Source organism: Callorhinchus milii, unplaced genomic scaffold (assembly GCF_018977255.1).
Source record: "Callorhinchus milii isolate IMCB2004 unplaced genomic scaffold, IMCB_Cmil_1.0 Scaffold8, whole genome shotgun sequence".
Classification (NCBI taxonomy): domain Eukaryota; kingdom Metazoa; phylum Chordata; class Chondrichthyes; order Chimaeriformes; family Callorhinchidae; genus Callorhinchus; species Callorhinchus milii.
Window position 1 is genome coordinate 7,761,583 of NW_024704749.1, and position 14,942 is coordinate 7,776,524.

The window sequence follows — 14,942 nt, forward strand, 5'->3', positions numbered from 1 at the left end:
TAGCAATTGTCAGCATTAAAGCTGTTTTTTTTTTCCTTTTGAGAGGAGGGGGAGGTGTGGGGGGTGGGGAGGGGAGAATTAGCCAAGTACAAAGACCTGCCCTTATTTCCACCAAGTTTCACGCTCAATTACTTAATTCAGTGTACTTAATTTTTAAAAATAAAGGATAGGTTTGTGTGTTTTTGCTGCTTGCTGAATTTGATGGAGTTGCATTTTTGTCCGATCGCCACAGGCTGGAGTGGAGCTCCCAAACCCTTTGTTTGATAGTTTGCAAATCGAAAGGGATGAGGTTGTCTTCGTGGCTGTTTTTTTTTAAAAAAAAGGTCTTTAAAGATGTGAGCGATTGGCCCTGTGATTTTGTGGGGGGGGAAGAGGAAGAGAATTTCCAACATCATTCTATAGCTGTAAGATGATATAACCAATTGGCTGTAGAAATAAGACCTATGGAATCACATGGAAGATGCGATTTAGTTGGTTGACTCTAGAGATGTCAGAATGCCTGCTTTGTGTGTTGTTCTCTGATTTCTGAGCCTGCTTGTCAAGAATCTAGGGCAAAACGAGGCTAGAGGCTTGGAAAGCACACAATATGGTTCTGAAACTGACCCACGCTGTTTATTATTATCTTTTACAAATATTACTTGGGGAAGGAACAATGTTTTACAGATATTGTTCAACTTCCTGGATGTTTCCTCGTGGTCTGCTAGAGCTACATTTTAGTAAAACATATCCACACATTTTTGGGAAGTACAGGTGTCTTTGTGGATATCCTGTTAATATACAGTAGTTTATTTTTTATCAGATAGTCTTCCAGATTAGTGTGACTCTGGCCTGATCGTTACAATACTGTATTGTAGTTTGATGGTGTTTTCAATATCTGTTCGTTTTGGTGCGAATCAGGTTACGTTTGTACTGGAGGTATATATTCTAGAAAAGTTGTTTCAGTAGTACAGTGCATTGGCAATTATCTACTGTTATATAATAATAATAATCCTTACATTTGATATAGCAAGACGCCTCAAAGCTCTTCATAGGATAAACTGTAAAGTGAATTGACTGTATTTTGTGGGCGAAATGCGGCAGCCAATTGCACACAGCAGCGTCTCACAAACAGTCGTGGGTTGAAGTGACCAAATTATTATGGTTTTGATGAACCTGCAGAGTGAGTGCTGGGTGGTGGGGGGTGGTCACTGTTTCACTGGAATCCAGATTCTCGTTTCCCTTGTGTAGCCCCAGCGAGAAGGAGATCAGTAATTCTGCCCAGAGAAAGAGCGAGAGAGAGAGGGGTGTCTTAGCCTCAGGCATACGTGTGGTTCATCTATAACATGTGGTTGACCTGATTCCGGTCTCCATGTAATATTCAAAATTGCTGCTGATACCTTATTTCTCTGGGATAGTTTTCCCCACCCGTCATTCCATTTCAGTTGGATGGATCAAAGTTGCAGAGACATTAATACTATTGTACAAAGCCAATTTAAATTTACTTTCAGCATTTAGACATAAGACTTAATCTGAAGGGCAATATTGGATCAGTGGGGATGAATGGTGGTTGGATGGAGTACATATTTTTTGTTTATTCTGAGTAAACCCTAGAAAAAGAAGAATTAAACATTCAAAAAGAAAGCACAAGTAGTTTTGAATCAGTTTTTGCTAAACTCGGACTAGCAAAACTTGCAAAATGTTGGTAGGCATGCTGAAACATACATTCATGGCCCCAAAACAACTATTTGCTTTGAAAGACTTGCTGAATGGTTGAGCCAGTTAGCCCTTGACTGACAATAAACTGACTTTCATTCAGTGTAGGACTTGTCGCAAATTCTCTTTTGAAACAAAAAAATGGCTCGAACGGGAAGTGTTGAGAGCCAAATGCTACAATGCACTTTGACGGTTTCATTTTCTTTTTGATGACGAGTGAGCTGCAAGTTTCAAACACCACAGCCTGGCAGATGCACTGTTTCATTTGAAAGACATTGTTTTTTTAAAACGCCATTACTATTTAAAACTGCCTGCACGCTTACAGTTAAGATTGGTGGAATAGTGTTTAAATGAAGATTGTGGTGAAGCTTGATTACAAGGTGGGCATCACAACCCAGTGTGAAGGACTGTACTTACAAACCCTTGTTTTTTCCTCTCGTCTGCATTAAAATTTTGTTTTGTTTCCCTTTTACTGTTTGGTTTTTGTTTGAATATCTTTGCTCCTTTCCACCTTGTGCCTCATTTTACCCGGTTTGTTCTTCGCTTTAGAACAAATAAGCTAACTCTATTTAGACAGTTTTTCTCATATGGTTGAAGCGAGACTGCAACTATCAACAGTGATGAGTGCTGCAGTTTGTGACCACTGCACTCCGTACATTGGCAATCAAGACTTAATTGCTTCATGTTAAAATAATTGTTTTTTTAGCTTGTTTTAGGAATGTAGTGATAAACAAGGTGTGTCCTTCGCTCTTAAGGGCAAACAGAATGCTTTGGCTCCACCCTGTGCCAAGGTGATTGCTGGGTGGGGAAAAAAGCTCCAGTTTGCCTGGGCTCCAGTTTAAAAGTTTTCCCTTGAAAAGGAAACGGTACGAGTGGTTTATGTGAAACATATTGAAAGCAAATAGCTGCAAATGTTCTGAGTGTTTTGTGGTGGTTAATCCTCACCAGTGGTCTGTATTGGAATGCTGTGTTCAATTAACTTATTAGGGCAAACTGAATAATAGATAGGTGTGCAATTGCTATGAACTTTAAGACTGCATGGGTATACTATCTTCATTTGTGATAATTCACAGATAATATACTTGTATACTTGCAGGGATTATGAGATGGCTTTAAGTGTATAGTAATTGCTTGAATCATCAGCTAATAGAATAATCTTGAGCAAAAATAAAACCTCTCCACTCACCTGTACACATTCCAGTTATTCTTAATACACTAATTGAAGTTAATTCAGACGACCGTTACAAAATTTTTAATAAACATACAGCTTGACCAGCTTGGGATATCTTACCTTTTGGGAGTTTGGGCTCCCCGGGCTGAGGACATGATTATACCTCCTGATCTCAGTAATATTACAGACCATCTGCTCAACATCAACAATGTATTGGATGCCTGCGGACTTGTCTGCCTCCTCATGGCTGGCTCAGATGTATAAATAACCAAATCTGTTCCTTCGTAGGCTGAAGTTGTTTAGTCTCCTTTGTGCTTGTGCAAATTACTCCCACTGCAAGAACTGAAGTTTGGCTTCTTAAAAAATGTGTTTATAACACTCCCACTGACCAAAACCAGCTGTAATGTACAACATTTCTTCAGGGTGGCTTCATTTAGTTTCCTGGTGACACTTTGGTAATTTATGTTTTGCTTATTTTAGATTGCTACACAATTGAAGTCCAAGGTAGCAGCAATAGGCTGTTATCAAACAAATTGACATAGTTTGGATCAGTGGGGGGATTCTGTCAACATCAACAATAACAACACAATTATATTATAGAGTGACTTTCACATCGGGAGGACTTCCCAAAGCGCTGAACAGTCAGCTGTCAGGGCCTGAGCATGGGGGAGGGGTTGTGTAGGGGTGAGGGAGGGAGAGAGGTGGGAGGTAGGAGGGGGCAAGGCCATGGATGGCCTTAAAGGTGAGGACGAGGATCTTGAACTCGATCCTCTGGGGGATGGGGAGCCAGTGGAGTCGGGTGAGGGTGGGACTCATGAGGTCGCGGAGCCTGGTGCGTGAGAGTACACGAGCTGCAGAGCTCGAATAAACATACCTATGTATTCAGTAAAGTTTATAAACTCTTTAATTCTGAAATCTCACATCTTACCAGATACTTTCAGATATACAAAGTTGTTGCACATTTTTGTAGCGCTGTTTATTGAAGCTTGCTCTGTGTTGATTCCGGTGAAGAAAGGCGCTTTGGCCCATTAATGAAGAGTTTCCCCTAAATGTTAGAATTTTGAAAGTACAAAGAACCATTGCATGACTTGTCACAATAACTGGTGTTACAAAGTGTCTCACCAGACAAAGACAAGCCCCTCAGCTAAACATGGCCTTGGCTGTGTTGTAGTTGCAAACTTGATGGATAGATAGCCACAATGATAGATAGCCACAATGACTAGATGGATAGATCCCTTTAGTAAACTGGTCTTTCATATCGTACGTTGTCCTGTGAGCCTCTAGACCTGGGTGTGTTGAAGTTGATTTTTTTTTGCCAGAGACTCTTTTCTGAACATAAATTACAAATTAATTGGTTAGATAATTTTATTTACAATCCAACGGGAGCCTTGTGATAGCTGAAGTAGAGCTTTTTATAAATTTGCTGTGTTAAATGTGATTTTTTGAAATGATTGGGAGCCATTCAGCCTCGAGTCCTGCTAATCTGGTGCAATTGCTCTGGGATACTTTGATTTATTTATTCTTATGAAAGGCAAACTCGATTTGGTCAAATTAGGGCGAAGTTGGGCTACAAAAGTTTTTCAGCTGATCACTTTGGCGTCTGGTTGGGCTGAAGGTTTAACCCAGATCATGACTGAGATTCAGAACCTGAGTGTGTGGGATGAGCTCAGCACCACCATGTACCCATTGACGTCTGTTTGCGCTTGACCAGATGACGCAGATGAGCTGGATGTTTGCGATCTGCTATAAATGCTACCTCAGCCCTCAATCGCAGCTGTTGTTTCTGCGAAGACTGATAGCCCATCGCAAGTCATTGTCAAAGCTGCTGCCATTATCAGTGCAACTGAATGTTGCCCATCAGTAGTTCAAGTGATAAACCAATGTTTGTTTTCCTCTTTTGAGTTGATCCAGCCTCTATTTTCTCCCACAAGTCAGATGGTAGGCAGTAGAAATGGAAAACTGTGGAATATCAAGCTTTCCAGTTCCACGTGGCTGTTTTTAATATTGTTTTTGCCACTCTTGCATCTCAAAGTGTTTTTGTAACAGACCCTGTGTCTTGCCGTTGCTTGTGGTAATGATGGGCATCAAACAATGGGGAAGTTCTCTGAACTGATCATATCGTTGTAGCCACTTTAAATAATTTCTTGTTACTTGGCTGCAACGTCAGCTGTTGTTGTGTAACTCACACATCATATGGACATATTGTGTATTTTCCTTTGGAGCCCATGAGTAATGGAGATGTTGATAAAGCGAGTAATCTTGTTTGTTCCTGAGAGGGGGTGGATCTTAAACATAAAAATAACCATACAGGAGGAGGCTAGGCTATTTGACCCATTGAGCTGGTTCACTGAAGCCATCTACTCTGATCTCATTTCTGTGCCTCTTTGCTCTTCCACATGCTTATCCCATTCGCTCTGAGAGCTTAAGAAGTGTCATCATATGTGTAGAGTGAACAAAATATTGTGATAACTAACCTATTTTCTAAAAAAAAATCATTTGTTTAAGATTTATTAGACATTGTAATGGTGTCACGGCTTTTTGGTCCTCCTGCATAAGATCGTATTGACCACTGCCTGTTGGTATCGTAATCATAGCTATGGGACATACGGTACAGGATCCAGAGAGACAGCAGGGTGATGTTGTGTGTGTCTGAGTCTCACAATGGTCCATTGTTTGTCATTTGCTGTGCTGTGTTCATAAAGAATGTCAATGGATGAACATACTGAAGATTTTCTTCCAGAGCATCTGGTCAGGACGCCACAGCCTGGCAGTGTAGGAGTGGGACACACTGGTGGGTGACGTGATGACAGGAAGGGGATTGAGCCATTTCAGGGTTGAGATAGGGAGGGAGGGCTGCTCTCTATATTTTGGTTCCTTGAAAGATGTGAATGGAGCTTGGGTCTCATTCCGTAGATCTTTCAGGCTACAGATGGCGCTGAATGTGCTGATCTGATCCTTTTCTCACCATCTCGGAACAAAAAGGATGGGTGTGCCTGACTTTTGCTCAACTCTCAGTGATTCTCAGGTCAATAGGCTGTTGGTTTGCGTGCAGGCGGGCAGCTGGTGAGGGATGGACAATTAGCTGGAGACTTGTGAGAAATTGAATGATGCAGTCAGTTATTTGGCAGTCCACTTCTTTACGTTGCTGACTATTGAGTCGCTGCTGGCTTTACTGGGGTAGTGGAGGTTTTAGATCTACAGGTTTATATTGAAAATTAGTTGAAGGTATTGGATGAAGTGTCATCAAAGAGATGTAGGCAGATACCTACCGATTCCAGTGACATACATGACGTCGTAAATGTCAGCAAGTGAAAGGTCATTCACCCCCTTGTGAAGGGTGATCTGATATGGATCAGTGCTCATGTTCCACTGTGTTGCAACGCCAAACGCGACACAAAATCACAAGAACAGAGGATCTGGAATGCTTTGAAACTACACAGATTAAAGTTCGGATTTTTAATCTGAGTCTTGGTTTGGTTTAGGTTTGTGCATTGTGGTTGATGGGCTCGGATGTGGTGCAAAACTGGAAGCAATGCTGTACAGACTTGTGCAGGGCATTGGTGGAAAGCCGATGTTTCAACTGAGAGCTGCTATCGCAATAGGTAGATTTTGAAGCTTGGGCACTTTGTTCTTGGCCCCTTTCCCAATTCCACTACCATTATATGGGTAGCTGAGACTGTATTTCACTGGCAGTTCGGTTGTGAGTGGGTAGATGGGTGTATGGGAAAAAGATATTGCACATGTCCAGAATGTTGGTGGGTGTGATGATCGCTTTGTTGCTGGACACGGAGACAGTGAGAGATCTGAAGAGTCTTCTCTCTCAGTCATTTTGTGGCCAGTGGAACTCAAATGTTTATTCCTGGAAACTGTTGTAATAAAACTGTTGCTATATCAGTACACGAGACAATACGTTTCATGTTGTTATGATGCCTAATTTCTGATACTGAGGTAGTCTGAAGTCGCAAATGTTTGCCACATTACCCGAAAGCTCTTAGGATGTTTTAATAATAATCCTTGCATTTGATTTAGCTCTTTATCACATCGCTGAGACGCCTCAAAACGTTAATAAATGGTGGTCAGAGGACTATGTGTCTTGGTAACTAACTTGATGTTGCTGTTAAAAGATTAGTTGGAGATAATCCTAATTGTCCTCTTGAATCCTGACCCACGTTACTATCAATTTATCTTTGCCAGGGTGTGAATGAGTTACTTGCAGCTCATTTCAAAACTTTAGCAGAATTTGGAGTGTTTGACAGCTTTTGTAAAACAGTGCTGCGATGTATTAACATTTTTCTTTTAAACTTTAAACATTGTGAAATGACTGTTATTGCACAACATTTGGTCCTCCAATGCCAAAATATTTTTCACTCTAGTCCTGGGCTGTTCTGTCAGGGAGCGACTGGAAATTTTCAGAAGAAACTACCTGCAACATTGCAGTATTTCTGGGAGCTCAGTTCTGGTAGCTCTTCAAAAACATTGTTACTGAAAGTGTATTAATTTATACCGCTTCTCGCTTATAATAATAATAATCCTTTCATTTGATATAGCGCCTTATCACATAGTTGAGACGTATCACTGGATATACTGTAAAGTGAATTGGCTATGTGTTGAGGGCAAACCGCGGCAGCCAATTGCACACAGCGGTGTCCCACAAACGGCCAGGAATTGAGTGACTAAATTAGTAATGTTAATAGCAATAGTTTGGTAACTCAAATGCACAATGCAAGCCGAGTTGAGAGGGTGCCATTCACTGCTGTACTATATGAAGTAGGCAGGCTGTCGTCCTGAATTAACTGGGTTCATCATCCAGCCACTTGGCCAAGATCAGAAACTCTGGTAGAGAATTGCAGGAGGGAAAATGTTGACAATTGTGTTCAGATGCAATCTTTTGATTTTTATTTACAGGGCTTGTTGCTGTCCAGTTATTAGTTGCATGATATGGGGAATTGCTGGGGATTTTTGAATAATGTGACGTTGCTTTGTAAAACTAATCAGGCTGCACAAAGAGAAGCTGTATGATTCTAACTTGCCCTTTTGTCAAAGCCAGCATGTAACCTTCATTGCTAGTTGAATTGGTGCCTGCGGCTCAGAGCTTTAGCTGACCTGAACATGCAAAGGAGTTAGAGCAAAAATAGTCCACAGATTGATTTTACCAGACGTACAGTTAACAACGTGCTGGGGAATTCGATTGCTCTTGCCATTTCTAGTGAAAAGCAATCCATCTTTAATGTCTTAAGCATCACGTGTATATACAAGGATTGTCCTGTAGCTCAGTTGTTAGAGCATTTGTCTCGGAAGCGAGAGACCTGGGTTTGATTCCAAGGAGGGCAAAATGTTGGGCAAGTTTCCTTACTCCACATGCCTCTGTTTATCTAGCAATAAGTAGGAACCCGATTGTTAGTCGATTGGCAGATAGCTTTTCCATGGATAATAATTCCTTTTTTAAAAAAATTGGTCACTCAATCCATGACTGTTTGTGGGATACTGCTGTGGATAATTGGTTGCTGCGTTTCGCCCACAAAATATACTATCAATTCACTTGGCAGTATATCCTGTGAAGTGCTTTGAGACATCTTGAAGATGTGATAAAGCGCTATATCAAATGCAAGGAATATTATTACTGTATCACTTTGGTTTATGAGATTGACCTGTTTATGAATTCAGTATCGCAAGCCATTGAAAGTCTCAAACGTTCACTTTTATTTGGTTTTACCCAACTGGTTTTGGATCGCTGGTATAGCCCATCTTGTACAAATACGGCAGGAATCGTCGAGCTACAATGCTACGACTGTGTTTTGCTGTCAAAAAAGACCATTGTTTGTGAATGTAGAAGGGCAGAGGAAAAGGGAGTTTTCCATAATTCAAATACCTTGTTTAGTATCGTAAATAGTTATCGTATTCATCACAAGACGTCTCCTAGCGGAGAGGTTATTTTAATCGCAACTTCAAGTCATTCTCTTTAAAGTATACTGTATAAAATTGCTGTCACACAAGGATGCTGTAAAACTTATAACTATACTTCAGCTGTTCTATATATAGCTGGTGATTTAACGCTCCATTCGGGGGAAAAGCTGAGGGTGGTTTCCGTTGCTGTGGACTATCTTGGCTCCTGGCCGGATCGCAGATCCAAAGCAGAGATCAGAGTTTTAGTGATTGCAGCAGATGTGACTGACTTTTAATGCTCTGGAATGACTTTTTGGCTCTGATGCACACACCAACCATGGAGGTTGGCCAAGAGAAGTTCTTTCCCCATTTTAGTTCCCTATTTTCAGGAGCTCTGAAAGCTGCTTTTTTTTTTGAGTGGCAAAATGTCCCTGGCCAAAGGAAAGAGTAGGTTTGAAGCGGCTGTGATTTGAGTGTGGTCAATGAACGATAGCCTTTTTTTAATATATAATTATTATGAGTGAATAGTCCTTGACCAGGTCCTCCTCTTTTGCTCTTTCTAGCCCACGGCCAATTCTATTAACCATTAACCTCACTCTGGCCTAACTCTGGATCTTGCCACTCCACTAGCTTTCCATTTAGAAATCCTGACTTGGAAAATCAGGGAATGGAGTCAGAAATAAAATTCCCATTGGCTGTTGAGTTCAGCTTGAGGGCTGGAATGAGAGAGCCGATGTGACGAATTCAGCATCATGTTCACGGCATGTTTGTTCAATAGTGTGTCAGGGAGATCAGCCCCTCCACCCGAGGATACAGCTGAGAGTGAAACCTGCAAGAGAAAGATTAATGTGTCAGAATTGCGAGGTAATGCTATCAGCCACTCCCCTTCCCCTCCACTCCCTTCTCCCCCCCCCGACCCCAGCTCGGGTCTGAAATGCTGCACTCTGACCAGCACCTTGGGACGTCCACCCGACGTGAAAGGCGCTATACAAATGTAATCTTGTTGTTGTTGTAATGGCCTCATGCCCAATGAGAGCACTCTTCCTCACCAACTTGGGGTGAGTTGAAACTTCAAAGAGCCCTGGGACAGCTAGCGTTGCGTTCATTGCTAGTCATTTTGGCCATTCGCACTGGTTAAAGCAGAAAAAAATAACAAGGCTGATCCAGCCACAAGTCAGTAGTCACATTCTCATCTGTTTACTTCAACCATCCATTGGACCAGAACCCTGAGTTGGCACCTTTGAGGGAAGAGAGAGAGAGTGTGTGTGTAAAATGTATACACAGGGAAAGTCCTTAGCTCCCTGGCAGCACTCCAGTCGTTTCAAATTACATTCTTTTTGAAACCGCGCTGCCTTTTAGAGTGGTGGAAAAACAGAAAAATCTGTCTCAAGAATCATAGTGTTGCCTTCTATTGCGTCCGGGTTAGTGTCTTGATTCCCATCTCTCTTTGCCATTTTTAAAAAATTTATCTCGTTTTCCCCAGTAGCTGTTCACATGGTGTGGTTTCCAGTAGCGTCTAATTTGAGCCTAGCTTTGTAGTTTAGAATTTCCTGGTGTTAATGACCGACCGGTGGCAGTGCTAACAGCTGAAGCTGAGTCCATGGTTTCTACAAGTAGCAATGACAGGCTGTTCAAACTCAGCACTGGATTTGTTTTTTTGCGGTTGGGTGGAGAGGGAGTGGTGGGGCAGAACTGATGGCAGCCTTTGCTTTTTTTTACTGACCACCATATGTAAAACCAATATGTATAGAAGGAAGTTTGCCTTAATCTCAAAGCACTCTGGGTGTTGCTCTATTGTCTGAATCGGGAGATTGCATTGCACCGTTCCGCAACCAAGCTGTCGCCTCCTATAATATATAGTTTGGGAAACGTCATGTCAAGTGACTGCCAGAATAGTGCAAGATGATCTGGATGCACCTTGGTCTTCTTTCGTCCAGCAAATTCTTATGCTCTTCTTAAACTGCACAATAGAGGATCACATCCATCGCTTGACTGGAAACAGGGTGGCAACTAGTAATGAGATCAAGTACTCTGATAGCACAGCAGTGCTGGAGGGGATCCGGTTGCAGGTAAATTTGGAGTATTCAATGACTTATTTATGTCCCAAACGTTCTTTCACGTGCAGAGTTAATAGTTTGTTCAGCATGCTTGGTGGTGGTAACGGCACAATGTGGGTCAAACCAATTTTGAAAAAACTTTTCTGGTTTCTACTTCAAATCCCTCCGGAACCCGGCCCTTACATCCCTCTCTACCTCTGTAGTCTCCTCCAGCCCCGCTCTCCCTCCCACTCTCTCCATGTCACTTCCCTCTGGCCCTCAACCCCCATTGTCAACAGCTGGATGCACATACACCACGAGCACACGCTCGCTCATTCTCTTCCTGCTTTCCAAAGCCTTTTAAGAACCTACTACTTCAACCAGATCTTCAGTCCCTTCCTCCCCACTTCCACACTTCCTGGCCTGCTCAGATTTCCACACCATCCCTGTAGGAAAAGCACTATAAATACCCGTTTGTTATTCTTCTCTTGTGCTTTTTTTTGCTTGATTTTAAATAGTAAATTCCAGTATGGTTGCATCTGTTCTCTGTTTGTAAGTGAGTTCCCAATTAGACTCTTGCATTGTGGACCTGCCTGGCATTTTGAACTGTCTAGTCAATAGGACAGTGAATAAGACTCGCAATTCCTGAATTGTTTGGCTCAACAGGGATGTTGATGGCAATGGGAATGGGTCGCTCTGACCTTGACTCACTAAGTCATATCCAGGCAGTGAATGCAAACGGCTTGACATTTGTATTTGTTTCAAGATTTTCTTGCAAGCCAATTGACAGCTTTGTCAATTGCGGTGAATTTGGGGGTTGGAGAATATTGGGAGCATTAACCTGAGACTTTCTCTAGTCCTCATTCCCCAGCTGAACTGTTTTGATGTGTGAAAACAGCTGCTGGAAGACCTGTCCACTTTTCCAGCCCAGGCACAGCATTTGGCGTTTGAGTTCCAAACACTGTGTTTGGGTGTGCCTCTTCTTAACCGCTGGTGGGCGTGCCTTTTCCTGATCTTCGATGATTGTGCCAACTAATAGGAGCAGCATCGTTTACCTTAAACTTCACAGGTGGACAGCAATCTGCAGCGGCTTGGGAGAACACGACTGTCGCTGCAACTCTGCCTGTGAAGCGTTCTTGAGGGGTTTTGACAAGTTACTATAAAAATGCAAGTTTTCTAAAAATAATGTACAGTTTCGGGATTGCACTCGGTTTATTGGCAAAGCACGTGGCTGATGAGCAGGTAGCAAATGCCCAGCCATTTTAGGGGAAAATGAATGTATTGTAACAACAACGACAACAAAATCACACTTGTATAACGCCTTTCACGTCAGGAGGACATGCCAAGGCGCATTATAGGATTGCTAGGACAAGCGGGACGTTTTGCTGGGCAGGGTGTTCTTTATTGAATTAACCTCAGAGGTTCGAAGGACTCTTTTGAGACTGTGTATGTATGTGTGTTGGCGAGGAATGTGGAAAATTCTGCTTCAAATACAGTGAGGGTTCACCTAAATGTCAGCGAATTGTTTCTTGTTTTTTTAAAGAAAACATAAACTGCCATGCTGAGACTTTTAAAAGAGGGGAGACTAGCAGACGTTCCAAGCTTTTATATGAGAGCTCAAACGTCCAAGTCAATGCAAGTCTTGTTTTAATCTGTCCACTAAACACATCCACGAGACTGGTTTTGTTAATTAAAGGCTGGAAGTGATCCAACCTTATTCTCACCCTCCCAGAGAAGGATTTTGTGGAATTTGCCCTTCCCGCTGGTTCCTTGCAGTGACTGAGAGCTTGAATCCCACCGGCTCATGTGTGTAACTCTGGGGTAATTGCTATTACACAGGAATCTGTGTGTCAGGCCAGCTGGGATGCACACAGACAGGGTACGGGTTGGGTGTTGGACCCTACTTGTCTTTTCTCCTTTCACCCTGATAAGCTTTTATAATACTGAATGCCTTTGATATTGCACCTGTGGTCTTGTCATTTACAAGACACACTGAACTGTGTGCTGTGCATGTATGACTGGTGAAAATCTGGACCAATTTAATGCTGCTTTATTGAACCCTCTTGTTGTGTCGTGGATTATTTACTATTATATTCTCAGCACAATTGGATCACTTCCCCATGACTAACAAATTAGTCTAGAGCAAGGCGTGCGGTTTGGAAGAGTCGTGTGCTAATGATTACATTCTTTTGCTTTCAGTGGGAAGTTAGTTTCGCCTAAGTGGAAGAATTTTAAAGGATTGAAACTTCTGTGGAGAGACAAAATCCGACTCAACAATGCTATATGGCGAGCGTGGTACATGCAATGTAAGTAAAGCCACTTCCCTTTTTCCTCTCAACATCGCAGTTGAGCCCGGCTCTGTTCTTGGCTGATGTCAACACGTACGCTTTCTCTCTCGGCCCTGATCTGGAGCGAGGCCAGATCTATATCTGTTTGTGAAGACTCTGTACATTTCTGGTTTTGATGCCCCGTCATTCAACAATAAATTGTGAGCGTTGTCATCACGTTGTTGTTTCCAAAGAGGCCTCTAAAGAAGCGTAACAACTAGTAAATGCGGTTGGTTTGTGAACTTCTGTAGCTTAGTGGTTAGAGAGCTCGCCTCGCACGCTAGAGCACATGGGTTCAATTCCCAGGTGGGGCGAAACCTGCGGCAAGTTCCTTATGGCTCTGTTCACCAACGGTAATGAGGAACCCGATTGTTAGTTGATTAGAGGGTCGCTTTTCCGGGGGTAATAACCCATCAAAAATAATAATAGTAATTTGTTTTCTCAATCCGCTGCTGTTTGTCAGACACTGCGGTGCGTAATTGGCTGTCGTGTTTTGCCCGACAAAATATACAGTCAATAAACTTTACAGTATATTCTGTGAAGCGCTTTGAGATGGTCTTGAAAACGTGATAAGGTGCTCTATTAAATGCAAGGATACCAGGGTTATTATTGTTTTGACTGTGTAAAGATTACTTGAATTGTGTATTTGTTGGGTAGGTGCATGGGGGTGGGAGGGGGGAGATTTCTTTTAACAAACAAAAGCGCTATTAAATATAAAATCCACTAAAAACAGTCAACCTCCAGCAATGTGCAGACCACTCTCAAAGGTGTAGTGTGCTGCTTAGAACCAGGGAGCCCACATTGGATCCTGTTTGACCACTTCTGGATTCGCTCCTCCCTTTACGTGTTGCCTGCCCTGCCGTAGGGCAGTTTCAGGGAGCCAGTAACTGTCACTGTGCCCGCATAAGCTTGTGCTTGCGGAGTTGTTTTTCCTGTGAAATCAAAACTTGTGTTTTTCCATAGTTGTTGGGCAAAGCCGGAGACATTGGTGTAGATGCACTGTTCAGAGGAGTTCTGCAGGCCCAGCGTTGCGTTGAGAATCATGCAGTCGAATATTTTTTCCCTATTTGTAACGAGAGATTTCTTTTCTCGTAGATGTAGAAAAACGAGACAATCCTGTCTGTCACTTTGTTACTCCATTAGATGGAACTATTGAGTTTGAGGAGCCTCGTAGACCTGAAGTAAGTAGTTCGTGCCCGGGACAAAAACAATTCGAGCATCAAATTCAGGCTGTTCGTTCTCTCTCTCATTTTACAGCTTTGCATACAAACTCATGATCCCACCTTCACATACAAGCACTGATTGTTGCTGACTTTCTCAATACTCCACATGTTTGCCCAGAACTCCCTGGTCACGGCTAAAGCTGCATTCAATGAGAAATAAAATGTTTGAATCCCTTAATTGGTAGCCATACTCCAAACAGCACATTTCCATTTGATATTGCCATCCATGTTTTCATAGCCGCTCACACTGCACTCACAATAACTATCAGTGGGAGTGACGAAAGGAACATCGCTGTGTCTTGTCTAATTGTGATCGCTCCCGTCACCCACGGCCATAAACTGCAGAGAGCAGCGGACTGTTGTCTAAACGATTCTGTTCTTTTTCGAAGGCGACTGCAACGGAGGGAAAGTTCTGGAAGCGAAGGATTGAGATTGTGATCAGAGAGTATCACAAGTGGCGCACATATTTCAAAAAACGAGTACGTTGAGTATCAAATTCACCCTGTTCTCTTTCTTGCCTTTACTATTGTAGTTTTAGTTGGGGTATTTAACCCCCTGGAAATATCTATATGGTATATCTCTGCCATGTGTTAAAATATCTCTGCCATAT

At 42.4% G+C, this 14,942-nt stretch overlaps 1 protein-coding gene across 2 annotated transcripts in view; it reads left to right on the forward strand.

Annotated features, from left to right (window-relative positions):
* Positions 1 to 14,942, forward strand: part of LOC103184297 (MLX interacting protein) — a 32,366-nt gene that overhangs the window by 1,841 nt on the left and 15,583 nt on the right. The window contains exons 1-4 of one of the 2 annotated variants that reach the window (XM_042337535.1): positions 10,672 to 10,815; positions 12,982 to 13,088; positions 14,205 to 14,290; positions 14,722 to 14,811. In XM_042337535.1, the coding sequence (XP_042193469.1) occupies positions 10,763 to 10,815; positions 12,982 to 13,088; positions 14,205 to 14,290; positions 14,722 to 14,811 (336 nt within the window). In that variant the 5' untranslated portion in view covers positions 10,672 to 10,762. Of the gene's footprint in view, positions 1 to 10,671; positions 10,816 to 12,981; positions 13,089 to 14,204; positions 14,291 to 14,721; positions 14,812 to 14,942 lie in introns of those variants that run through there. The other variant, XM_042337534.1, reaches the window with a different exon arrangement.